This window comes from Piliocolobus tephrosceles, chromosome 17 (assembly GCF_002776525.5).
Source record: "Piliocolobus tephrosceles isolate RC106 chromosome 17, ASM277652v3, whole genome shotgun sequence".
Classification (NCBI taxonomy): Eukaryota; Metazoa; Chordata; class Mammalia; order Primates; family Cercopithecidae; genus Piliocolobus; species Piliocolobus tephrosceles.
The window spans coordinates 20,361,203-20,388,363 of NC_045450.1; the positions used below are offsets into that span (position 1 = coordinate 20,361,203).

Consider the following 27,161-nt stretch of genomic DNA (forward strand, 5'->3'; position numbering starts at 1 on the left):
ACACTGTCTCCAAAAAAAAAAAAAAAAAAAAGAGCCAAGTGAGTTTTTCAACCTCCTGGCCCTTCACCTTCCCTTCTCAAAATATTTATCAAGTGTCTACCAGTCCCTGCTCTTATGTAACTTACAGTGTAAGGAGAGAGACACACAAATTTTTTAAAATCCCACTAATGAATGTATCATTCCAAATTAAAATACCTGCCCTAAAAGAGCATAGTTCTATGAAAGTCTGTATAAAGCAAAGGAAACCGAAATAGAATGGGATGCTGGAGATTTCCTGGAAGAAATGATATTTGAGCTAAAATGCCAAGATGATTAGGGTAGGGGAGAAGGAGAAGAATGTTCCAGAGCAAAGAAGCAGCACATGAAAAGGCCCTGTGGTTAAAGGAACTAGAGAATTCCAAGAACTGGAAAGGGAGGCCCTTGTGGAACACAGAGGAGAGCAGTGGTGAAGTGGGAAATCTAGAGGGGTAGGTGGGAGCAGCCAGACCTTGAGGGTCCTCAGATGCCATCTGAAGGATCTCAGTCTTCATCCTAGAAATAGAGAAGGCTTTGATCAGTTTTAAGCAGCAGGGAGAAAAGGGGGTGTAACATCGGATTTGCGTGTGGATTTTTGTTTATTTTTTAGAGACAGAATGTCCCTCTGTCACCCAGGATTGAGTGCAGTGGCATAATCATAGCTCACTGCAGCCTTAAACTCCTGGGCTCAAGCAATCCTCCTGCCTCAGCCTCCCAAGTAGATGGGACTACAGGCACATGCCACCACACCTGGCAAATATATCTTTATTTTGTTTATAGAGATGGGGTCTCGCTGGGTTGCCCAGGCTGGTCGTGAACTCCTGGCCTCAAGTGACCTCCTGCCTCAGCCTGCCTCCCAAAGTGCTGGGATTATAGGTGTAAGCTACCGTGCCTAGCACCTTGATTACTTTCTATCACATCCTTTTAGTTCCTTCAGCACTTTCCACAATTTGTAATTATTTTATTTAGTTTTTTAATATCAGTCTCCCCCTCTAGAATATAAGCGCTGGGAGGACAAGGACAATGTCTATCTTAGTGGTTCACAACTAGGGACAATTTTGCTGTCCATGAGATATTAAGCAATGTCTAGAAACATTTCTGATTGTCACACTGGGAAAAAGTGCGGAGGGATGCTACTGATATCTAACAGGTAGAGGCCAGGATGCTGCTAAACATCCTACAATACATAGGACGGCCCCCACAGCAAAGAATGATCCGGTCCAAGAGTTAAAGTGTTGAAGTTGAGAAAGCTTTATCTTGTTCCATTGTATCCTCAGCACCAGGCACAATGCCTGATACCTGGTAGGTGTTCAATAAGTATTTACTGAATGAATTAAGTAAAGAAGGGTTGGCTGGGCACAATGGCTCACTCTTATAATCCCATGACTTAGGGAGGCTGAGGAGGATCTCTTGAGGCCAGGAGTTCGAGGCTGCTATAAGTTATGTTAGCACCACATTACCTCAGCCTTGGTGACAAAGCAAGACCTTGTCTATAAAATTTTAAAAAATGACCAGGCATGGTGACTCATACCTCTAATCCCAGCCTAGGTGGGAGGATCACTTGAGCCCAAGAGTTCGAGACCATTCGAAGCAACATAGTGAGACCCCGTCTCTACAATAAACAGAAAAAAATAGCTGGGCATGGTGGCTTGTGCCTGTAGTCCCAGCTACTTGGGAGGCTGAGGTGGGAGGATTGCTTGAGCCTGGAAGGTCAAGGCTACAGTGAGCCATGACTGGGCCACTGTACTCCAGCCAGGGCAACTGAGTGAGACCTTATCTCAAAAAAAAATTAATTTAAAAATGTAGAAAAGTGTTGTGCTGAATATAGATACCCCCCAAAACTATTGTCTGTGTGCCACATTTATCCTGTTTTCTGGTATTCTTTCCTTCTTTAGGAAAATAAGCATTGGGTGTTTTGCAATGGCTACACAAACTAGTCATGTCTTCCATGGCCAAGAAAATATGCTTCTGGAAAACCATTGGTAAGCATAGTTCTCTGATTTTGCAAATGAAAACACAACAGCATTTTGCTCATGGGAGCTGAGGGTGAGACTGGGTCATTGAATCTTCTTAGAGCCACCGGAGGGCTTTAGTTATCTAAATGATAAAATATCTCATGGAACTGGAGTCCACATTTTATCAGGACTCTGCAGGAACCCTTCTCAGTTACTGCACAGAAAAATGTTTCTAGAATCCTTGTAGGGACTAAGGCAAAGAGAGGAGGCACTGGGGATGTCAAACCAATCAATGCCCAGTGCACAGGCATTCATCAAATTACTTTATGTTTTGTAGCATTAGGAGAAACACTGGCAGAGATTCAGAGAAGTCACTAAAGCAGAAGAATGTGAATGGACTTGGTCAGAATTCAGACAATGGATTACTGGTTACACACGTTAACCAGACACAGGACTTACTGGTAAAGACCATGGCACTTTAACTGGGTCGTGATACTACAAATCATTCAGGGAATGCAGAATGTGCTAAATTCTGGGGATTTCTTCCTTCTCATAGGATTCTAGAACTGAAAAAGATTAATTAAGCATTTATCTCTAATCCTCTGCCTTTAGAAATGACTGAAGAATCTCTCTGTTTATATAGAAATTGTATAGCCTATTTGGCCATGTCACTAAATATTCAGGAGCATGTGAAGACTCTGATCATGCTATCAAGGCCTGAAGTCTTAAGCATTTGATTCTAAAATTCCCCTTCCTGAGATTTGCTTTGCTTTTGAGATTCCCCGAAATCTAGATTCAGAAATCCATTTCAGGAAGTGCTGTTGGACAAATGGGGCATAATAGGAGAATAAACCTCTTACCAGACTATGATTTTAGGCTTACCTTCAATGGGCCTTCCCAAGAGGGTGAGTGGATTATCTAGAACTCAGAATTCATTCTAACAGGGAAACAATGGCAATCAGTGGTTGCCATGTTCAAGCAAGGCTAGTGCACAACCATGTACCTAACCCACACTAGAGTTTAAATATGATACCTTTGAAATGATAGTCAAAAACAATCCAGTTATAATGCTGGCAATTAAACAATCAGAAAAATACTCATGATTTACTTAGATTCTGGCATTTACAGGAAAGCAAGTTTAATTAAAGGAGATGAGGAAAGGTTGATAGAGTTTTGAGATTCTGAAGAAGTCTTGTAATGAGTTCAGATGTTGATGACATGCATCTTTCCTCTAATTTTATATCAAAATGCATGACTTCCCAGGTGTACACAGGATCATTCTCATATTTATCAGCCACAGCTGGGGCCTCCTTTGCCTTGCAGATGAACCTGAAGGAAAGAGGGAAAGGATTGCTCCAACACAAAGATCTTACCATTCTCTATGCAAATGAGCTAGTTGAGTTACATAATCAGCATGGCCTAAAGTCAGAATCCATAATGTGTTTAATAGTGTGTCTTCAAGTATGAATAATACAAAATCTGTGTCCTAAAACGTGACATCATTTCAAAAGCAAAACAGATGGAAGAAAGGTGAATTATTAAGTCCACCATGCTCACCAGGCACGGTGGTTCACATCTGTAATCTCAGCACTTTGGGAGGCCTAGATGGGAGGATCGCTGGAGTCTAGAAGTTTGAGGCCAGCCTGGACAACATGGTGAAACCCTGTTTCCACCAAAATAAAAACAAATACACAAATTAGTGAGGTATGGTGGCACATGCCTATAGTCCCAGCTACTTAGGAGGCCTAAGAAAGAGGATCACTTGAGCCTGGGAGGCTGAGGCAGCAATGAGCTGAGATTTTGGCAGTGAGCTGAGATTGTGGCACTGCACTCCAGCCTGGGCAATAAAATGAGACCCTGTCTCAAAAGAAAAAAAAAAAGTCTACCATGCTCAGTGTTTCCAACGAGGGAGAGGGTTGAGTCTGAAAGGTGAGAAGAGTGACATCTAGTGTCCATGTGATAGAGAGCTGTGTTTCCCTAGATATGCGACAGAGACCTATGGTTTTAGATGGTGCCTTTCAAGGGCAGGACATTTGTTAGCATAGAATCACACAATGAGAAAATAATCTGGCCCCTCAGTCCTCTCACTCCTTCATGGAGATGGTCACAGTTTGGTGCTAGTTTAGAGAGACAACATAGTACCATGGTTAGAAGCATGACTTGAGCTTCACAGCCTGGGTTTGAATTCCACATCTGCCACTTTCTAGCTGCATGACCTTGGACTGATTACCTAAATTATCTGTACCTCAGTTCCCTGGTAAGCAAGATGGGGTTATCATAATGGAACCTACTTTGTAAAATTAAATGAGTTAATATATGGAAAGTGCTTAACATGTAATAAGTGCTATCTAAGTATTTCCAGTAATTGTAAGAGTGTTTTTCACACTTCTTCAACACTTGCTAATTTCCCTTTGAGACAGAGGGCAGAGCAGACCTCAGGCACAGAACTTAAGGCAAGGTCACTTGAGCCCAGAACTTCGAAGCTGCAGTGAGCTACGATCACACCGCTGCACTCCAGCCTGGGTGACAGAGCGAGGCCCTGTGTCTAAAACAGGCAAACCAGGGGGCCAGGTATGGTAGCTCAGGCCTGTAATCCCAGCACTTTGGGAGGCCAAGGCTGGTAGATCACTTGAGGTCAGGAGTTTGAGACCAGCCTAGCCAAAATGCTGAAACCGTGTCTCTACTAAAAAGACAAAAATTAGCCAAGCGTGGTGGCACATGCCTGTGATCCGAGCTACTCGGGAGGCTGAGGCAGGAGAATCACTTGAACCCGAGAGGCAGAGGTTGCAGTGAGCCAAGATCATGCCACTGCACTCCAGCCTTGGTGACAAGAGTGAAACTCCGTCTCAAAAAAAAAAAAAAGATAGGATCAGTCTGAGTTGGCCCCCGTTGGGTATCTGTGTGAAGGGAACCTCTTCCTTCCCTCTCTTTCCACTTCTCTGTTTGACTCTGGCTTTTGTCTTGCAGAGGCTGCAGGCGAGCGAGACCCAGTCTTCAGATTGGGAGGACTCTGAAGACTGGCTTTCGGCTCACAGTTTAAAGTGTCAGAAGCTCACCTTGGCTGACCTGATAAGCCAGGGCACAGAAGTGCTGTAAGTCTGAAGCTGTTCCCCACAACCCCCACAGCTGCAGCAACACATGTGCAGCCCCCTGGGCCCGAGAGACCCCCTCATAAGGCTTTGCTTCTTCAGGGAGGAGGACACCAATGTTGTGCAGAAAATACGTTTCTCCACCCAGATCATCCACCACTTTGAGTCAAAGCTTTCTGAGTAAGTATGTTTCTTAGCATCCTCCCAACACCATGGAGCTCAAGAATTAGGTCATTTTGGTCTGGGCATGGTGGCTCATGCCTCTAATCCCAGTACTTTGGGAGGCCGAGGCAGGTGGATCACTTGAGGTCAAGAGTTTGAAGCCAGGCTGGCCAACGTGGTGAAATCCTGTCTCTACTAAAAATACATATTTTTTAAATTAACCAGTCCTGGTGGTGCATGCCTGTAATCACAGCTACTCGGTAGGCTGAGGCAGGAGAATCGCTTGAACTCAGGAGGTGGAGGTTGCAGTGAGCTGAGATCACGCCATTGCACTTCAGCCTGGGCAACAAAAGCATAACTGTCCCAAAAAAAAAAAAAAGAATTATGTCGTTTCGGTAGCCTGGAAGTAACTTTGTTCAAACAGCAATATCTGTGAGACCTTGGGCAATAGAGTGGGACCCTGTCTCAAAAAAAAAAAAAAAAAAAAAAGTCTACCACCCAGGGAGATGGGCAGGTCTCTTCCCACTTCTAGCCCCAATTTCCTCTTTTCTCAAATAGAAAGGTTGGACCAGATTAATGTCTGTCAGCCTTTTCAAATCCATAGTCTAGGGCCACGCATGGTGGGCCATGCCTATAATCCTAGCGCTTTGAGGGACCAAGGTGGGAGGATCACTTGAGCCCAGAAGTTCGAGGCTGCAGTGAGCTATGATCACAACACTGCACTCCAGCCTGGGCAACAGAATAAGACCCTATCTCTAAAAAAATATAAAATGAAATCCATAGTCCCTTGGATGACACAGCTTCATCTGGTGTTTAATGGTTAAGAGTAATGACTTTCAATGTCAAATTGATTGCGTTCATACCTTTGCAAATATATGGCAAAAATGTGCATGCATCCCCACTCCTAAACCAGGTTTTGATAGCACATGTGTATTAGTCCATTTTCATGCTGCTGATAAAGACATACCCGAGACTGGGCAATTTACAGAAGAAAGAGGTTTAATGGACCCACAGTTCCACATGACTGGGGAGGCCTCACACTCATGGCAGAAGATGAAGGAAGAGCAAAGGGACATCTTACAAGACAGCCAGCAAAGAGAGAATGAGAATCAAGAGAAAGGGGTTTCCCCTTATAAAACTATCACTCTCAAGCCAGTTAACCAAAAGTTGATTGCTGAATGGCCATTCATGGAATGATCAATTGCTCAAATTTCTCAAAACCATTGAACTGTAGAATTTATAGTAACTTTTATTAGGTTGGAAGCTGAAACAGGTTTTAAAGAATTCTGCAATATTTTGGTTTATCAGTTTTAATTGTGAATCCAGCATTTTAAGGAATGTTCAAGTCTATTTAGCTAATTGGTCATTTGGCAAATTGATTTTCAGAAGATTGGCTTTCAGTAAATTGACTTTTAGCAAATTGAAGGTAACAAATCCTGTTGTTATCTTCATGTTGGAGATGGTGAAACTGGGGCTCAGAAAGGTTACCACACCTGTCCAAGGTCACACAGCTAGTAGATGGCAAAGCTGGATCTTGAACAAAACATGTTTTCTTATAAAGTTCATCTTCAGCTGGTCACAGTGGCTCACGCCTGTAATCGCAACACTTTGGAAGGTCGAGGCGGGAGGATCGCTTGAGTTCAGGAGTTCGAGACCAGCCTGGGAAAAATGATGAAACTCCAACTCTACAGAAAATATAAAAATTAGCCAGTTGTGGTGTTGTGCATCTGTAGTTCCAGCTACTTAAAGGCTGAGGTGAGAGGATCACCTGAGCCAGGGGAGGTTGAAGCTGCAGTGAGCCATGATCGTACCACTGCACTCCAGCCTGGGCAACAGAATGAGACCCTGTCTCAAATAAAAATAAGAAGATAAAAATAAAGCTCATCCTCTTAGCTCTATTCATAACTCATGTATCCCTTATGACTCTATCTACCACCCACTACCCCATGATCTCATTTCCAAAGACCTCTTTTGTCCCTCTCTAGGCCCCCAAATCTCACCTGCCCCCAGTGAGGACAAGTCAATTAAATTCAAGTGACTGAGTCCTTACCTTGTGCACATGATATATGCTAGTCTCCAGCCAGGCATGCAATAAGGCAGCTTCCAGAAGGTCCGCCAGCTACGAGTATATAGGTGCCGCTCTACTGGTGGCACAGTGCACAGGATAAATGACAATGGTTTGGTGGATCAAGCGGTGGAATCAGGCCCTCCGGGACTACTTTTCAGAAACTAGGTTCTTTGTTAATCAATCCAGTAGAAATGATTGCTTAACTGCCTCTGTTGTGCCTTTATGATCAGTTTCCAGGAGACTAGGAACAATTTCTTCTGAGAAGACACAGATTGAGCAAGTGCAAGGGTGGTCTTCCAACTTTCTCATAAGAACACCCTCCTCCATCCTCCACAGACCTGTCCACAGCCAGCAGAATGAACACAGAGTGAGCTATGTGGAGAAAGGAGATGAAGTTAGACGAGCAGGTTGAAGTCCGGGAGGGCCTGATTCCACCGCTTGATCCACCAAACCATTGTCATTTATCCTGTGCACTGTGTCACCAGTAGAGCAGCACCTATATACTCGATCCCTTTTGCAATCCCCTTATACCTAGTGCCCTAGCAAACCAAGTATCTTCAGTTTTGTCTTTGCTTGATTTTGCCCAGGCTTGAGTACAGTGGAACAATCATAACTCCATGCAGCCTTGAACTTCTGGGCTCAAGTGATCCTCCCACCTCAGCCTCCTGAGTAGCTGGGACTGCAGGCATGCACCACCATATCCAGCAAATTTTTGTATTTTTTGTGGAGGCAGGGTTTCACTAGGTTGCTCAAGCTGGTCTTGAACTCCTGGCCTCAAGTGATCAAGTCAGCCTCCTGAGTAGCCAGGACTATAGGCGTGCACTACAGTGCACTTAAAATGTTCACCACCTTCTTCCAAGACCCTATGCACGTTTAAAAAAAAAAAAAAATTATTCATACCTGCCTTTTGTGTATGTAAGTGGCTGTTGTTGCTCAGTGAGGACATTGACCTTGGGTGATGAGTCTTTCTGATGTCTTGACAGAACTATTGAAGTCTATCAAGAGAGAATTCAGTGGCTCACAGAAAACAGCAAGAAGGTAAAGGCATAGGTTTAATTCTTTGCCCCCTTTCACTCATTCCATCTGTATTTGTTAGAACCCTGTCAGTTGCAAATGATAGACCTCCAGTGTAAATTGGCTTAAGCTAAAAAAGGCATTTACTAACCTACGTAAATGAAAACCCAAGCCACAGCTGGATCCAGGTGCTCAGATGATGTCACCTCTATGCCTGTGGGCTCTGCTTTCCTCTGAGTTGGTTTTATTCTCGGGACATCTCTCTTCAGGCATAGGAAGGTGGTGATCAGCAGCTCCAGTAGAAAGGAACCTCACTTCCTGTTCCCTACACAATTTCCAAATCCTGGGATTGACTCCCATTGACCAATTTACACCAATCAACATAGCCAAGGAGATGAAATATACTATCTGACTAGGCCTGGAACTAGTGTTCACTTCTAGGGCAAAAAAAAAAAAAGACATGGGGGAAGGGGAAAGAGACTAGGGGTTAGCCCCCCAGCCCTCATGGACTGAGAAAGGGAGACAGATGGTTGCATGTGGAAGGCCAGAGCACTGTTACCAGAAGGGGGAACGGGTACTGGGCAGGTGAGAATGTAGATGTGCACTAGGCATTTAACTTCAGACCCACAATGAGATTTAGAAGACTAAGGCTGATCATCTGGATATCACTTTTCTTAAAAGTTTGATTAAGGGCTGGGCGTGGTGGCTTATGCCTGTAATCCCAGGTCACTGGGAGGCCTAGGTAGGTGGATCACCTGAGGTCGGGAGTTCAAGACCAGCCTGGCCAACATGGTGAAACCTTGTCTCTACTAAAAATACAAAAAAGTAGCTGGGTGTGGTTGTGCATGCCTGTAATTCCAGCTACGCGGGAGGCTGAGGCAGGAAAACTGCTTGAACTCAGGAGGTGGAGGTTGCAGTGAGCCGAGATCACGCCATTGCACTCTAGCCTGGGCGACACAATGAGACTCCATCTCAAAAACAAACAAAAACAAAAAACAAAAAAACCCCACAAAAGTTTGATTAAGGGCTAGGCGTAGTGGTGTACACCTGTAGTCCCAGCTACTTGAGAGGCTGAGGCAGGAGGATTTCTTGAGCCCAGGAGGCTCAAGGCTGCAGTGAGCTATGATTGTGCCACTGCACTCCAGCCTGGGTGACAGAGCAAGACCTGTCTTTGAAAAAAAAATTTTTTTTAATTAAATGTTTTTCTCAGAACCCAAGGGTAGAAGAGTGATCATGGGCAAATTAACCTTTGATTTGCTTTCTTATTTGTTTTAGCTTAATTGCCATCAACTGGCACTTTTCTGGCTTCCCGTTTGCTTCCAACGGGAAGAGTTCCAATCTTCAACTCTTGCTTTAAACCCTGGGAAAAGCAGATGCTGAAAGTCATGCTGCCTACTCCCAATCCCCACCTCTACCCAAGACCAGTGGGTAACAACATAGTGCTAAGCCTGCCTGTCCTGCCAATTCCAGGGTGTGGTCTACATCTCAGATCCAGAACCTCCTTCACTCGCTTGGACAAGTTGAGTCAGCAGATGCTTGTCTGCGGCTATAGCTGGACCCCTCTGGTTGCCCATGGTAACAGGCAGAGAGACCCCAGAGGAATGAAATCCTCCCATACTCCATAGGCATCCATGTAGCACATGCTGCTCTTACCGACCCACCCCCATCACCCCATCCTGGCACCTTTGTCAAAGATGGCGGGGATCGATAGCCCCTTCTTCCTGCCACCCCTTTCTGACAGAGCTACAGAGAAACCATGGAAGAGCCCAGGGAAGCGATCACCTGTGAATCAGCTCACCGGCTCCCTGGGTGTTAAGGCAGGCAGCCTGAGTGATGGCCAGATAATCGCTGGTCACCGTTCCTGCTCTGCTCTCTCACTAAGGCCCTAGCAAGTGGCCTCGCTTCTCTGGATCTGTGTCTGCAGAGGATAAGGAGAAGTTATAAACTAGTGGCATGCAGGCCAAATCTGGCCCACAGCCATGCTGTTCTGGGCTCCCTAGTTTTAAATATTTTTCAAATTAGTTGCCAAGATTTTTAAAATCCTGATATTTCACTTTCATGTCTGCTATCAGATTTCTCTTGAAAAATGAGAATATCTGGTATTACCCGGCTCCAATTGCCTCTTACATACTTGTCCAGTTATTTCTATGGAATAAATGTCTAGAACTTCAATGGCTAGGTTTAGGGAATGAATGTTTTCAATTCCAAAAGCTGTAAAGTCCTCATGGCAGCTTGTTTTTTTTTTTTTGTTTTTTTTTTGTTTTTGAGACGGAGTTTTGCTCTGTCGCCCAGGCTGGAGTGCAGTGGCTCGATCTTGGCTCACTGCAACCTCCACCTCCTGGGTTCAAGCCATTCTCCTGCCTCAGCCTCCTGAGTAGCTGGGACTACAGGCGCCCGCCACTGCGCCCAGCTAATTTTTTGTATTTTTAGTAGAGACGGGGTTTCACCGTGGTCTCGATCTCCTGACCTTGTGATCCGCCCGCTTTGGCCTCCCAAAGTGCTGGGATTACAGGCGTGAGCCACCACACCCGGCCGGCAGCTTGTTTTTAATTTAAAAGAAATGGAATTGGCTCTAGATTTCAGCTTCTTGCCTCCAGACTGGCAATACCCTAGAAAGCCTTGTGCCATATTTGGGTCATGAATTCAACAAACACATATTGAGTCATTGTATAACAGACATTGTTCTAGGACTGAGACTACCAACATGACCAGTACTTGCTAAAGGAATGGTTCACTGGGGGAAAAAAACCATGACTAATACTAAGGTCCTGTCTTCATGGAGCTTACGTGCTGTAAAAAGAAACAAAGCTGAGTAAGGGAACCAAGAGTGGAACAGAAGGACTATTTAAATGGAATGGTTTAGGCCAGACATGGTGGTGCACACTTGTAATCCCAGCACTTTGGGAGGCCAAGGCAGGCGGATCACTTGAGGTCAGTAGTTTGAGACCAGCCTGGCCAAAATGCTGAAACCCCGTCTCTACTAAAACCACAAAAATTAGCCAGGCGTGGTGGTGGGCGCCTGTAATCCCAGCTACTCAGGAGGCTAAAGCAGGAGAATTGCTTGAACCCAGGAGGCAGAGGTTGCAGTGAGCTGAGATCATGCCACTGCACTCCAGCCTGAGAGACATAGTGAGACTCCCTCTCAAAAATAAAATAAAAAATAAATAAATGGAATGGTTGAGGATACTCACTCTGAAGAGGAGACATTTGAAAAGGCACCTAAAGAAAGTGCAGAGGTGAGCCCTGCCAATATTTTGGGGAGAATGTTCCAAGCAGAGGAGACAGCAAGTCCAAAAGTCTTGAGGCAGGAACCAGCTTGGTATGTTCCAGAAGCAGCACATGGGCCAGTGCAGCAAGCACAGAGTGAGCTATGTGGAGAAAGGAGACAAGGTTAGATGAGCAGGTTGAAGTCCAGGAGGGCCTGATTCCAAAGATGAAGGCCTTAATAAAGCCGGGGAGTGACCTGATCTGACAAGTTTCAAAAGAATCACACTGGCTGCTGCATAACTTGACTATACAGGGGGTAAAAGTGGAAACAGGACAACTGCGCTGGCTGAGAATGATGGAGGCTTAGACTCAAGCTCTAGGGTCGACAGAATGAGATATGGTAGATTCAACGCACAATTGGAAGGTAGGACCAGCAGAACTTGCCGATGGATTAGATAGGTTTGGGGCCAGAACACCTGGGCCAGTGTTGAATGGCATTTACTGAGATGGGGAAGGCTGAGGGAGAAACAGACTTGAGAAGGAAAACCAAGAGGTCTTGTTTTGGACATGTGAAGCCTGAAGGGCTTAGTAGACTTCCAGACAGAGAAGCGGAACAGGATGTTGGGTGCACAGGTCTGAAGTTCCAAGAGAAATCTGAAGATGGACCTCAGATAATTATTAGTGTTTGGATGGTATTCAAAGGCATGACACTCAGATCACTTAGGAGGTGATCAAAGAACAGTGGTTCTCCACCAGGGGAGACTTTGCCCCACAGGAACATTTGGCAATGTCTGGAGACATTTTTGATTGTCATGGCTGGAGGAGAGGGGTTGTTACCTACATCTAGTTTATCAACAGCCAGGGATGCTGCTCACCATCCTGTAATGCACAGGACAGCTCCCTACAAAAGATAATTATCCAGCCCAAATGTCAATAGTGCCAAATGTCAGTAGTGCCAAAGCTGGCAAACCCTGAGGTAGATAAAGAAGAGAGTGGCCAGGCGTGATGGCTCATGGCTGCAATCTCAGCACTTTGGGAGGCCGAGGCTGGAGGGTCACTTGAGACGGGGAGTTCAAGACCAGCCTGGGCAATGCAGTAAGACCCTATCTCTAAAAAAAAATTTAAAAAACAAATAGCCAGGTGTGGTGGTGCACACCTATAGTCCCAGCTACTTAGGAGATTGAGGCAGGAGGATCACTTGAGCCCAGGAGTTCCAGGCTCCACTGAGCTATGATTGTGCCACTGTGTACCTGGAAGCCCTTGTTAAAATAAAGACTCTAATTGGGTAAGCCTGGAGTGGGCTGAGACTCTGCATTTCTAACAAGTTGGGGGATGGTGATGCTGTCGGCCCATGACCCACACCCTCAGAAGCAAGTTCCTAGGGCATGCCAGTATTGTGACTTTGGAACAAGGAGGGAGGGACTCTCTAGGAAAGGAAATTAAGAAAATCTGGGCAGTGAATAGAGGGGAAAGTGGGAAAATGTGATGTCCTGGAAGACACATGTACAAAGTGTTTTAACTTGTTAAATTCTTGACACAGTCAAACTGTGCTATATGCTACTCAGAGTTCGAGAAAGTTGAGAATTTGGATTTAACCCTTGGGCTTGGCAAGACAAGGGTTAAATCCTTGGCAAGACAAAGGTCATTGATCACCTTGACACATGTGGTTTCAGAGGAATAGGAAGGTGAGAACCTAACTTGAATGGGTCCCCGGGAGGTAAGGACGTGTGGCTAAGATGGAGAGCCGAAAAATGAAACAGCAGCAGGAGGGAGAGATGGCATCCTGAGAGGTCTGTATCTTTTTTAAGATGGGCGATATTATAACTTGTTCGTATGATGATGGAAGTTGTACAATCAATAGGAATGGATGATCCAGGAGAAGGGATGATCACAGAAGCAGAGTTCCTATTTAGCAAGAGAGGATCCAGTGATGCAAGTCAAAGGTTAGCCTAGACCGTTGCTGGTTGGCCTTAGATGCATTTTAACTGGAAAAAGGTGAAGTGTGTGGGGCTATGGGCTGGTAGGTCAGTAGACTCTGCATGGAAAGATTTTTTTAAATTCTTTCCAATTTGTTTCTGTTTTCTCAGCAAAATTGGAGGCAAAATCACTTGCTGGGAGAGTACAGAAAGGGAGTGCTGCAGGTGTAAGAGAAGATATAAAATACTCTCTGAGAGCAGAAGAGTGAATTCAACAGGAAAATTAGATATCCAATAAAGTAGGATTTAAGGAAAAACACCGAATGGAACCTACTGCCCCTGGAGAACTATCAATTTCATATGAATGAAAGTTCCAATCCACAATGCAGCTTTAACAAGATGAACATTTATGTGCAGAGTCAAACAGCATCGACAAGTAATACAGACAGTCCTTGACTTAGAATGGTTCAACTTATGATTTTTCCACTTATGATGGGTTTATCAGGACGTGGCCCCATCATAAGTCAAGGAGTAATAGCTATAGAGTAATAATAGCATTTAGAAACACAGTTAGAAACTTGGATGTGGTGGCACATGGTTGCTTGAGCCCAGGAGTTCGAGACCAACCTCAACAATATAGCAAGACACCATCTCAAAAAGAAGAAGCAAGAAACATAATTAGAAACTCACAGAGATACCATTGCAGCTGGTGAAGCTAACACATCTGCCTTTGATCGGTAGAGTAGGCAAAAAATAAATAAGGATATAGAGAAATTAAATCAGATAAGCTAATATAAATAGCCATCAAATTTTATATCTTCAAACAAAGGGTGCTTTTCTACAGTCTCCAGATTTTCCACAATGACCATGTATTACTTCATAAGATTAGACAATAAATATAAGGGGAAAAATCTTATAAAGAAGAGGCTGATCCATCCTGGCCTACATGGTGAAACCTCGTCTCTATTAAAAAATACAAAAAACTAGCCAGGTGTGGTGGCGGGCGCCTGTAGTCCCAGCTACTCGGGAGGCTGAGGCAGGAGAATGGAGTAAACCCAGGAGGCGGAGCTTGCAGTGAGCCAAGATTGCGCCACTGCACTTCAGCCTGGGCGACAGAGGGAGACTCCGTCTCAAAAAAAAAAAAAAAAAAAAAAAAAAGAAGAGGCTGCCACAAAATAAGAGCAGTCATGCCCAGAGTTGAAGTCATGATATTGGGTTTTGCTTTTCCCTTATAAAATGGAGTTTCTGTCTGCTGCTGCTTGTTAGGGGTGAGGGAAGTGTTCGCATCGCTGCATCACACAGAGCAGCTCAGTGTAGGAGACGCACAGATTTGTACTGGCTGTTTCCAAATGCCCTCTTTGGTTTTAGGCATTTGGCTTCATCAAAGGGGCCAGAGTCAGCATCCTCATAGATGTGTCAGCCGTCAGCAGTGGCCCTCAGAAAGAGGAGTTCCAAAAGGACCTCATGGTAAGTCTGTCTGGCGCACTGAAACACCTGGAACCACCCACCACCCCCAGGCTTTCCTTCCTGAGCTTGCTGACTAGCTTGTTTATAGCAAATGCAAGATAGGGTGTCTTATTAAGAACAGTTCACACTAAATTAATTAGCACCTATGGTTAGAGAACTATGTTGAATTCTACAAAACCCAACCACAGAGTCATTTTCGGTTGTAGTGTGAACTTCCAGTATTCTCACCACCACAGTACCTGCTAACTAGACTTTGACTCAAGAGCTCCCATGTTTCCCTGGAAAGAGGATGTGAAGACTCCTGCATAGCATAGCATAGCACAGCACAGGGCTTCTGGCCTTTTCTGGATGGAGGAGCTATTCTGGTTTCTTTGGAGTTATGGTTCCCATTGGATACTCACCAGCTCTAGCTTGAGAGCAGTGAACAGGCTGGTGTTGCCCATTGCTCCATCCCCAACTCACATCCATAGCAGAGAGGCTAAAAACTAGAGTCAGATGGCTGGAGTCAAATCCCAGCCACCTCCACCAATTCCGGGCCATGTGACTGCGTTAACTAATCTCTCTGTGTCTTACTTACCTCCTCTGTAAAATGGGGATGATAACAGTGACTACCTAGGGTTACCATAAGGGTAAAAGGAGCTTGTGCAAGTGAAGTGCTCTGTGAGAAGTCTTCTCATAAGTGTACAGTGAGAAGTCTGGCCTAAAGAAAAGCCTCTGCAGCCTGATGTGGTATGGACAGGCTATTTTCTTATGGGTACCATGGCAGCAATAGCCCGTTGTATTTTGTACAGGTCCTGCAGAGCCTTTATGAGGCTCAGTGTGGGGCTGTCCTCCAGACTTGTTCCCTGTTCCTGGTCTCAGCGGATGTCAGGGGACAGGTTGCAGAGCAGTCTCCCCCTTCATGACAAGTCCTCAGGACAGAGTTTCCAAAGATCCCTCAGGTGGAGTGGTCTACTGTTAGCCAGGGCAGAGCTCATGGGGGTGGCATACAGGTGGAATTTCTAGCTGGCCAGGAAGAAGAGGGAGAAGTGATGGATACTCACCAGCTCCATCTCCAGCTCACATGCCTTAGAGAGACACCACTGCCCCGACCCCTGTCCTCCCTCTCCGGGTGCCACAGGTAAGTGCCAAGGGGCCAACCATACCACACTGAGATGGCAGCCCAGATGCTCATCCCACCCACAGGAGGCCCGGCAGGTGGGAAGCAAATGTCGGCTTTGGGCTGGCTGCTAAGTCCAGCCTCAGGCAGCCATGTTTCAGCACAGCTCAGACCCAGCCCAGAGGGGCCGGCTAAGGCGAGAGAGGCAAAGCCAGGCTCCACATTCCCCTGGCTATGGGAGCCAGTGATGTCCTTTTGTCCAACAGAGCCTCATCGATGAGCAGCTGAGCCACAAGGAGAAGCTATTTGTCCTGTCCTTTGGCACCAACGCCAGGTCCCTCTGGCCGAACCTCATGGAAGTCAGCGCCTCTGTGTGAGTGGCTTTCCTGCCTCACGGTGATATTGACTTTTTCATTTTCCTCCCTAACCAGCAGAGTCTTTATTGAATAATCCAACTGCAAACTCCAGGACACTACTAGATAAGTGAGTACAAAGAGACAACTCACAAAAGCAGAAACAATTTTTGGAAAGATGGCCATGCAGCAGTTCATAAACCAACAGATAAAGTGACCACAAGACACTGTTTTTATCCAGCAAACTAGCAAAGATAGTTTTATTATTGTGAAAATAACACATGCATGTTTTTAAAAAATTCCAACAGTATGAAAGGATGATAAATAATAGCAAATGAGTCTCCCTCTTTTTTTTTTTTTCAAGACAGGATCTCATTGTGTCTCCCAACCTGGAGTGCAGTGGCACAATCATAGCTTATTGCAGCTTTGACCTCCTGGGCTTAAGCAATCCTCCCACCTCAGCCTCCTGAGTAGTTGGGACTACAGGCATGTGCCACCACACCCTGCTACATTTTTATTTATTTATTTAGACAGCGCCTCTGTTGCCTAGACTGGAGTACAGTGGTGTGATTTTGGCTCACTGCAACCTCCACCTCACGGGTTCAAGTGATTCTCGTGCCTCAGCCTCCCAACTAGCTGGGACTGCAGGCATGCGCTACCACGCCCAGCTAACTTGCATTTTTTGGTAGAGACAGGGTTTCACCATGTTGGCCAGGCTGGTCTCGAACTCCTGACCTCAAGGGATCTGTCACTTTGACCTCCCAAAGTGTTGGGATTACAGGCATGAGCCACCACACCCAGCCATTTTGTTTATTTTTGTAAAGATGGGATCTTGCTATGTTGTCCAGGCTGGTCCTGACCCCCTGGCCTCAAGTGCTCTTCCAGTCTTGGCCTCCCAAAGTGCTGGGACTACGGATGTGAGACACTGTGCCTGGCCCAAAATAGTTCCTTATATCACTTCCACAAATAATATTTGCACACACATGCATCTGTGTGTTTACCTTCTTATTTTGACATAAACAGGACCTATATAACACTGCTCTGTGCTTTGGCTTTCTAGCTGGTCTTGAATCTCTGTCAATGGGTACAAATCTACCTCATTTGTTTTAATGGCTACATAGTACTCTACTGCATGGATGTCCTTTAGTTGGGGGTTTCTAGCCTGGGGTTTTTTTTAGGGATAGGAGGAAGGTATGTAAGAATTTCTATTTATCCAGTGAGTAGAAATTTCTTTTCCATGAAAGGAATGTCCTCAGTCACCCACCATGTGTTGGTTGCCATACTAGGTACTTTGCATAGATGATTGTATTTAGTATATATACCCACCCCATGGAATAGGATTATTATCCTCATTTTGCAGATGAGGAAATGCAGACTCAGCTTAGGGAAGATGCCCAACGCAGCAGAGCCAGGATTGGATTCCAGATCCCAGGAAAACGCACATGCTTTGGCCAGGGCCAGTTGCTCATGCCTGTAATCCCAGCACGTTGGGAGGCCAAGGTGGGAGGATCGCTTGAGCTCAGGAGTTTGAGACCAGTCTGAGCAACCCAGTGAGACCCTATCTCTACAAAAAATTTAAAAATTAGCCCGGTGTGATGGCATGTGCCTATAGTCCCAACTACTCGAGAGGCTGAGGTGGGAGGTTTGATTGAGACTGGGAGGGAGGTCGAGGCTGCAGTGAGCTATGGTTGTGACACTGTACTCCAGCCTGGGTGACAGAGAGAGACCCTGTCTCCAAAAAAACTAAAAAGTTTTAAAAAAAAGCATGTGCTTAGATTTCTAGGAGGGAGGCCCCCTCGCCAGCACTAGCTGTAAAGAAGAGCCCTTGCGGATGGAGAATTGCCCACTCTTGGCCCTCTGGCTTTGAATCCCAACCCCAACAGTCACTGCGTGTTCTTGACAAGTCCCTTAACTCTCTCATTTGCAAAACAAGGTCAGTCCTACCCACTCTTCACAGGACTGTTATGGAGGTGAAATGAAAACAAAGTACCGGGCTAGTGCCAGGTACTCAATGAACGAGAGCATTTTGTACTCTGATTTCCACTTTAGGTGGAGCAGTGACCCCTGGGTTGTTATGGATGGCAGCCAAAAGTTCTGCATCTTCAGGAACTCCTAGAATTCTCTTGTCATATCCCTATGTCATATCTTTACCATGTGTACTATTGTTTTGTTTTATTTTATTTTATATTATATTATTTTATTTTATTTTATTTTTGAGATGGAGTCTCACTCTGTCACCCAGGCTGGAATGCAGTGGTGCGATCTTGGCTCACCACAACATCCATTTCCTGGGTTCAAGCAACTATCCTGCCTCAGCCTCCCAAATAGCTGAGATTACAGGTGTGCTCCACCATGCCCTGCTAATTTTTTTTTTTTTTTTTTTTTTTTTTTGTATTTTTAGTAGCAATGAGGTTTCACCATGTTGGCCAGGCTGGTCTCAGACTCTGACCTCGAGTGATCCACCCTCCTTGGCCTCCCAAAGTGCTGGGATTACAGGCGTGAGCCACTGTGCCCGGCCTACCATGTGTACTATTGTTGATTTTTCTTTACTTCAATTCTATTTATTTTTTATTGAAAGAAACTTGTTTTTTTTTTTGTTTTGTTTCATTTTGTTTTGAGACAAGGTCTTGCTCTGTCGCGTCTGGAGTGCAGTGGTACAATCAGTTTACTGCCGTCTTATCTCCTGAGCTCAAATGATCCTCCAGCCTCAGCCTCCCCAGTAGCTAGAACAACAAGGGTGTGCCCAACTAATTTTTTAAATTTTTCCTTTTTTGTAGAGATGGGGTCTGGCTATGTTGATCAGACTGGTTTTGAACTCCTGGCCTCAAGTGGTCCTCCCTCCTCAGCCTCCCAGAGTGCTGGGATTACAGGCATGAGTCACTGCTCCTGGCCTGAAGGAAACTTTCTATCAATACCATAACTGAGAAGTTCATGTCACTTGCATGATTATACTTCTATAATCATGTAATTATATTTCTATAATTAGAAAGCAACCATATATCTTTCTTTAATGGCTTTGAGAAAAAAAGAAAGAAAGAAAGCAGCCATATAAATAAATACAATGAGAGAAAAACAATGGTTTTAAATTCCAGCTTAAATCTATTGGCTAGAGAAGGCGCTAGACCTGGGACTTGTTCTTGCTGTTCAAAAAGGAGACTTGACAGTTATGATCATGAAAGGTGAACTTATTAGCACCACGCTGAGATTTTCTCTTTCAGATTTTTGATTTTTTGAAGTAGAAAGAACAGACCTCTTTCACTAGTGTTGTGCAAAGTTTTAGCCAAGAATCAAGTTAAATTATTTTTCTTCTCACCAGTGGTGTGTACCCCAACCCACGTGGGACATAAGCCATACAGCTATAATGCTTTCTCTTAGAGCCTTCTTAGGGTTGCAGAATTAACTCCATGCCTCCTGTTGAGGGCTGGCTCCCAAGAGAGTGGGCATGGGGAGGAAGGAACTCAGCCCCAGACCCTCACATAGCACAAATTTCTAAAAGCTCAGATCTTAGAGTCAGACCTGGTTTGAAATCTCAGTTTTACCAGTTGCTTACATTATCACCTTGGGCAAGTACTAACTCAGTTTCCTCATCTACAAAATGAGAATAAAGGTACCACCTCAACAAGTTATCATTAGGTTTAAATGAGCTAATATTTGTCCTGGGCCTGGTACCTAATACTACAGGCCAGGTGTAGGGGCTCACACCTATAATCCCAGCTGTTTGGGAAGCTAGGGAGGGGGACCTCTTGAAGCCAAGAGTTCAAGACCAGCCTGGGCAACACAGTGAGACCCCCATCTCTACATTTTTTTTTTTTTTTTTTTTTGAGATAGAGTCTCACTCTGTTGCCCAGGCTGGAATGCAGTGAGAGTGGCACAATCTCAGTTCACTGCAGCCTTCTGCCTCTGGAGTTCAAGCAGCTCTCCTGCTCATCCTCCCAAGTAGCTGGGATTACAGGCATGTGCCACCACAGCTGGCTAATTTTTTTTGTATTTTTAGTAGAGATGGGATTCACCATGTTGGCCAGGCTGGTCTTGAATTCCTGACCTCAAGTGATCCACCCACCTTTCCCCCCAAAAGTGCTGAGATTACAGGCATGAGCCACTATGCCCAGCCCTCTACATAAAATATAAAAGTTAGCTGGGCAGGATGCCACACACCTGCAGTCCCAGCTACTTGGGAGGCTGAGGCAGGAGGATCGCTTGGGCCCAGGAGTTTGAGGTTACAGTGAGTTATGATTGCACCACTGCACTTCAGCCTGGGTGACATAGCCAGACCTTATCTCTAAAAAGAAATTAAAATGAAATTAAATACAAACAGTCTTACAATTAGGTTGCCGTTGTTGTCTCCCCCCAGCCTCCAGGAACTTAAGCTCTGGGTAAAGACACTGCAGCCTGATGGAGGCAGCAACCTGCTACAAGCTCTGAAGAAGATCTTCACTCTCAAGGGGCTGGATTCCCTGGTGGTCGTCATGAGAAGCTGGTAGGTCTTCTTTCCTAAGCAGGTGACATACTACACAAAAGGGACTGAAGAACCAAACCACTGTTTGAGAAAAGACTGGCCGGTCACAGTGGCTCATGCCTGTAATCCCAGCACTTTGGGAGGCCGAGACAGGAGGACTGCTTGAAGCCAGGAGTTTGTGACCAGTCTGGGCAACACAGTGAGAACCTATCTCTAAAAAAAAGATAAAAATTAGCTGGTCATGGTTGTATGCACCTGTAGTCCCAGCTACTTGGGAGGCTGAAGAAGGAGGATTGCTTGAGCCCAGGAGTTTAAAGCTGCAGTAAGCTATGATTGTTCCACTGCACTGTAACCTGGGTAACAGAGTGAGACCCAGGGAAGGGAAGGGGAGGGGAGGGGAGAAGAGAGGTAGGGAGGGAGGGAGGGAGGGGGAGAGAGGGAGGGAGGGAGAGAGAGAGAAAGAAGGAAGGAAAGAAGGAAGGAAGGAAGGAAAGAAAAGAAAGAAAGAGAAAAAAGAAAGAAAAAAGAAAGAAACAAGGAAAGAAAGAAAAGAGAGAAAAGAAAGAGAAAAGATCATCAATCATGGCTCGTCACACATACATGAGGGAAGGATCACAGTCACAGGCAGAAAGAGAGAGAAAAAGAGGAAGAAAAGAAAGGAGAGAGACAGAATGAAAGAAAGGAAGGAAAGAAGGAAGAGAGAAAAGAAGCAAGGAAAGAAGGAAGAGAGAAAGAAAAATGAAAAGAAAAGGAAACAAGGAAGAAAGAAGGAAAAGAAAAGAAAGAAAAAGAAAAGGAAGAAGGAAGAGAGAGAAAACGAAAGAGAAAAAGGAAAGAGAAAGGAAGAGAGAGAGAGGAGAAGGAAGGAAAGAAGGAAGAGAGAGAAAGAAAAGAAAGAAGGAAAGAGAGAAAAGATCATCAACTATGACTCTTCACACACACACGAGGGAAGGACTGCAGTCACAGGCCACCCATCTGCAGAGGAGGCAGGGCAGCCAGGCCTGCAGTCCACCTAGCCCTGCAGTTCACCTAGCCCTGCATCCCGCATAGGTGACCTGGGACACAGGTGGCCCAGTTAAGAATGGGTAGATGTTCCTTGGGAATTACCATTTTGCTCTGAAATGTTCTCAAAGTGATCTGACCTGGGGTGTCCACTTCTCTCCCTTCTCCCCAGCCCAGATCAGCCTTCTGAAATCCTGTCCGACTACATCCAGCAGTCCACCATGGGAAGAGACCTCATCATCCACTTCATCACCTACAGCTGCGATGATCAGATGCCCCCTGTGAGTGCCTGAGATTCTCTGAGGTGTCCCTTGGCTTTGGCGGTAGTGAGTTGGGCTGGCCTTTGAGGCCTCATGCTTGGACAGGCCCCCAAGTGTGGACGAGAATGCACCTGTCCTTGTGCCTGGTTCTCCCTTTGGTAAAATGGGAAGCTTTGGATAATTGGGAGGTTCAGTCAAGGAGAAGGCTTACTGGAGTATTGGTGTTGCCCTAGTGAGGGCTGACCCTGGCCTCATCCCTGCAGGCTATCCTGAAGAACCTTGCAGAAGCTGTTAGGGGCTACTACCACTGCTACAGCCCAAAGATGGAGGTAAGCCCTTCTGCCAACACGTGGCCCCTCTTCTTCTCTCCTTGTCTGCCTCCAAGGTTGTACCCAGGAGGTCTGGGCCAGGACCACACTATACACTTGTTTCTCCTTTTCTCCCTGTCCCCACCTGTATTCAATGAGGTTACACAGGTAAAATCGGGTTAGAATGAATATGTGGGAAGAACAGGGACAACCTGAAGTCACAGGAGATGCTTTGGTCAGCCTGTATGATGCATTGATTGCATGCCTGGGAGCCCAGGGGCCTTTTAAAACCCTGCCTGCAGAATCCTCAATCACTCTCCAGTTGCCATTAATATAGGCCCCAGCCTAGCTCTGCTCCCCGCAAAGCACTGAGTCTGAATTGCCTTGATTTTCTCTCCTACATCAACTCCTGCTACTGCAGGGGACCACTGCAGAGCAAAATGAGCAATCCATTCTGTACCGATCCATCCATTACTGTCCTTGTCCCAGTTAATAACTAGACATCAGCCACCCTGTGTTCACAAGGGAGGCAACGATTAGCAAACATGTGTGTAGGTCCATTTGGAAGATTAAGAATGCAATCATCTGGTCGCTCCCAGGCTGTGTCTTGCCTACCGTTAATAACCATGAGTAAATGAGTGTTCGCATCTCACAAGTAAATTCAAAGGTCACAAGGTCCCTGCTTGTCATAGCAGGGAGCCAAACTCAGGCAGCGCCCTATCTTGATACCTCATCATCTGGACTCTGTCTGTAGGTGACTCGGACTACAGAGGTTAGAAAGGTAAATTACTGAAACTGACTGGTTTAAGAAATATTTTATCTTAAAACCTGTGGCTTGACCAGGCATGGTGGCTCATGTCTGTAATCCTAGTGCTTTGGAAGGCTGAGACAGGAGGATCATTTGAGGCCAGGAGTTTGAGACTAGCCTAGGCAATATAGTGACAGCCCATCTCTACAAAAAATTTAAAAATTTGCCTGGCGTGGTAGCACATGGCTGTAGTCACAGCTACTCAGGAGGCTGACACAGGAGGATCGCTTGAGCCCAGGAGTTCGAGGCTACAGTGACCAATGATTGCACCACCGCACTCCAGCCTGAGTGACAGAAAAAGACCCTTTCTCTAAAAATAATAATAAAATAAATAATAATTATTATTATTATAGCCATCCTAGTGCATGTAAAGTGTTTCTTTATACTTTTACAGTTAGAAAACTCTTCAATTGTTTTAAAACACAGCAGGCCAATTGCACAAACGGAGCACAGCATGTCTGCAGGCTCTTCTTGGCACATGGGTAGCAGTTCATAAGGCCTAGTGGAGAAAGTCTGCCCCTCTGCCTGGGCATTGGCCTGTCTGCTTGCCCCTTCCTGGGTTGGCCTCTGCAGGTAGTCAAGTGATTCTGGCTGGCTGATTGCTCTTGCCACCCTCAGCTCTACACCAGCCGGGATATGGATGAGCTCCTGGCAGAAATTCAGAAGGCCCAGAGCCTCCTCAGCCACGTGCAAGCCCTGAGGCACAGCAGCCCCTGTGAGGCGCTCACCTGCACCATGGAGGAGGTAGGTGGTGTGAGTGTCAATTCTGGGGCCTTCTCCCAGCAGCACTCAGCTGACCTTGTTCCCCTTTCTCACCTGTTCATAGACGGCACAGCTGCCGGTGCCCGTCACTTCCTAAAATGGAAACAAGGCAAGGCCCACCCTTCATTGCACCCCAGAGCTCTGAGTTGGGTGGGCTGGGTGGGCCCACCATGGTGCCAGAAAGATCCTGGTGGATTTACTAACTGTAAAATTTATTTCAGATAAAGATCAGCAGGCTCCTGCCACCCCCTCTGTCTTGTCACTGTCCCCTCCCTTACCCCCAGTTTGGAGAATCATGAAAACCTCAACCACCCAGAATAGGCTGTCTTGAAGAGAGTCATTCACACCTCAGCCATGGCTCACACCTGAAATCCCAGTGCTTTGGGAGGCCAAGGCCAGAGGATCATTTGAGTCCAGCCGTTCAAGACCAGCCTGTGCAACATGGCAAAACACCGTCTCTACAAAAAATTAAAAAATTAGCCAGGCATGATGGCACGTGCCTGTAGTCCCAGCTACTCAGGAGGCTGAGGTGGGAGGATGATTGGACCTGGGAGGTCGAGGCTGCAGTGAGCCATAATGGTACCACTGCACTCCAGCCTGGGCAACAGAGCAAGACCCTGTCTCAAATAAGAATTTTAAAAATATATAAATACAATAACAACAATTAGTATTAGAATTATAATAGTTCTTGGCCAGGTGTGATGGCTCACACCTGTAATCCCAGCACTTTGTGAGGCTGTGGCAGGTGGATCGCTCGAAGTCAGGAGTTCAAGACCAGCCTGGCCAACATGGTGAAACACTGTCTCTACTAAAAATACAAAACTTAGTGAGGTGTGGGGGCAGGCACCTGTAATCCCAGCTATGTGGGAAGCTGACTCAGGAGAATCACTTGAACCCAGGAGGCAGAGGTTGCAGTGAGCCCAGATAGTGCCACAGCACTCCAGCTTGGGTGACAGAACAAGACTCCATCTCAAAAAAAAAAAATTATAGTAGTTCTCATTTATTAAATGCTCATTATAAGATAGGCACAATGTTCAATTATTTAAATGCTTTATCTTAACAACAGTCTGAGTTAAGTATATTATTACTTCTTATAGATGAGGAAATTGAAGCTAAGAGGTTACATAACTTGCCTAAGATTGCAGAGATAGAAATAAATTGAGTTTGGATTGAACCCAGGTCTGAGGCCCAAAACCTTGCCAAGAGTTTCCAAAAATGAAGTGCATGTACTACTTGTAGTTTTCAAGATGATTTTAGGTGGTGCATGGATTAATATATTTTTTAAATGGTATCTATTTCAAACTAGCTCATTATGGTCATCATAGATCTTCTTTCTAAAATTGTGAAAGGGATTGAATTTTTAAACTTAAAGAAAATTAATAACTAAAAAGCTTTAATGTTACATGTTGATTCTTAAAATATAACAATACAGTAGTACTCAGATATAGCAAAATTCATGAAGGCAGTGCTCAAATCTCTGAAGTTTGAGACTTGCTGTTTTATGTTTTACTTATACATTCACTATGTCATTTAACCTCTCAGAGCCTCGGTTCTTTACTTTGTAAATGTGGCCACAGGGTGGCCACGTGGGGGCTCATTGAGTGATTTGCTGCAGGAGTTTTTAGTTCTCCAAAGCATGGAGGGGAGACCTGTCATCTTGGAGTCCGTGGTGCTGATCTTCCCGGTAAGGTTAGGGAGGGAGCCAGGAGCATAGGCCACTGTGAGAGCAAACGAGTTGCTGGGTACTCCTCCGTCTTCCCCTGGAAATTCCAGAAATCTCCAGAGAAGGGGAGGGGATGACGGAAGGGAAAGGCAAAACCGCCTTTAATCTACCATGGAGTGTTTAAGATGCTCCACTTGCGTTGACTGGGTGGAGGGTGAAGACTGAGGACTTTTCAACTCTAAAATATGATTATGTAATGAGGGCTTTCTCATTGAATTTAGATTTCCACAGAGAATGCAAATGGGCTACTCATAAGCCTCTTGCCTAAACCCCCAAAGCATGACGCTCCTCTCACCATTGAGTTTCCAAACTTGGACAAGACTTCTGCAGAGTGGCTTAAGGTCAATGGTCTGAAAGGTAAATCTCCAAAGAGGGCAGAACTCAGGAAACAGGTGACTGACTAAAAGGCTTGAATCCTGCCAGGCACAGTGGCTCACATCTGCAATCCCAGCACTTTGGGAGGCCAAAAAGGAAGGATTAGTTGAGACCAGGGATTTGAGACCAACCTAGGCAACATAGCAAGACCCCATCTCTATAAAAAATAAAATTATCTGGGCATGGTGGCCTACACCTATAGTCCCAGATACTCAGGTAGACTAAGGCAGGAGGATACTTTGAGTCCAGGAGTTTGAGGATACAGTGAGTTACGATTGTGCCACTGCATTCCAGCCTGGGTGACAGAGCAAAACCCTGTCTCAAAAAAATAAAAGGCTCGAACCCTTTGGAGCTTCCCAGGCAGTGCTTACAACCTCACAATTTATTTTTTCAGCCAAGAAATTAAGTCTGTATCAGGTCCTGGCACCCAACGCATTCTCTCCTGTGGAGGAATTTGTACCTATTCTCCAGAAAACAGTATCATCGACTATCCATGAGGTAATTCAGATTCATCATTTTCTCCAGTCCTCCACAGGAGAGCTCCCTGGTGGCTTTTCCCACCTTCTTAAATGTTCTGGCAATAAGAATCACCAGGGATTCAGGCTTCCCACCCAGGACCCTAGAATGCACATCAAATCCACTGTAGCTGTTGGTTTTCAAAGATCTGAAAAATTGAACTTGGGAGATGGGGCAAGAGGGATAAATCAGGTACCATGGTCACCTCCTCCATGAAGGTTTTCTCCTCCCAACTCAGACAGGACAGACTCGCTCTCTTTATGTCCTCGCTGTACCTAATGCAGACTTCTGCTATTGCTCCCATAAAGGGTTAATGCATGAATTTTTACATATTTAAATCCCCATCAAGTATGAAGTATAAACAGGGAACACTTCTCTAACTCTCTATCCCCCATGTTTAGTATGAGTAGGAAATCAATGAATGTTTACTGGATGGCTGAGAAGGTAGTTGGAAGGAAGGTTGGCCAGAAGAAGGAAAAGAATGATGAATGAATGGAAACGTGGATGGATGGATGGATGGATGGACGGATGGATAGGTGGATGGATAGGTGGGTGGGTGAGTGGATGGATGGATGGATGGATGGATGGATGGATGGATGGATGGAT

At 45.4% G+C, this 27,161-nt stretch overlaps 1 protein-coding gene across 1 annotated transcript in view; it reads left to right on the plus strand.

Moving 5' to 3' along the window:
• The first annotated feature begins 1,917 nt into the window (after positions 1-1,917).
• VWA3A (von Willebrand factor A domain containing 3A) overlaps positions 1,918-27,161 on the plus strand; it is a 59,062-nt gene continuing 33,818 nt past the window's right edge. The window contains exons 1-13 of the mRNA XM_023225011.2: positions 1,918-1,997; positions 2,308-2,431; positions 4,938-5,062; positions 5,162-5,239; positions 8,273-8,327; positions 14,795-14,893; positions 16,259-16,365; positions 20,697-20,822; positions 21,976-22,084; positions 22,327-22,392; positions 23,798-23,923; positions 25,886-26,021; positions 26,434-26,537. Coding sequence (XP_023080779.2) covers positions 1,936-1,997; positions 2,308-2,431; positions 4,938-5,062; positions 5,162-5,239; positions 8,273-8,327; positions 14,795-14,893; positions 16,259-16,365; positions 20,697-20,822; positions 21,976-22,084; positions 22,327-22,392; positions 23,798-23,923; positions 25,886-26,021; positions 26,434-26,537 — 1,317 coding nt within the window. The 5' untranslated portion in view covers positions 1,918-1,935. The remainder of the gene's footprint in view (positions 1,998-2,307; positions 2,432-4,937; positions 5,063-5,161; positions 5,240-8,272; positions 8,328-14,794; positions 14,894-16,258; positions 16,366-20,696; positions 20,823-21,975; positions 22,085-22,326; positions 22,393-23,797; positions 23,924-25,885; positions 26,022-26,433; positions 26,538-27,161) is intronic.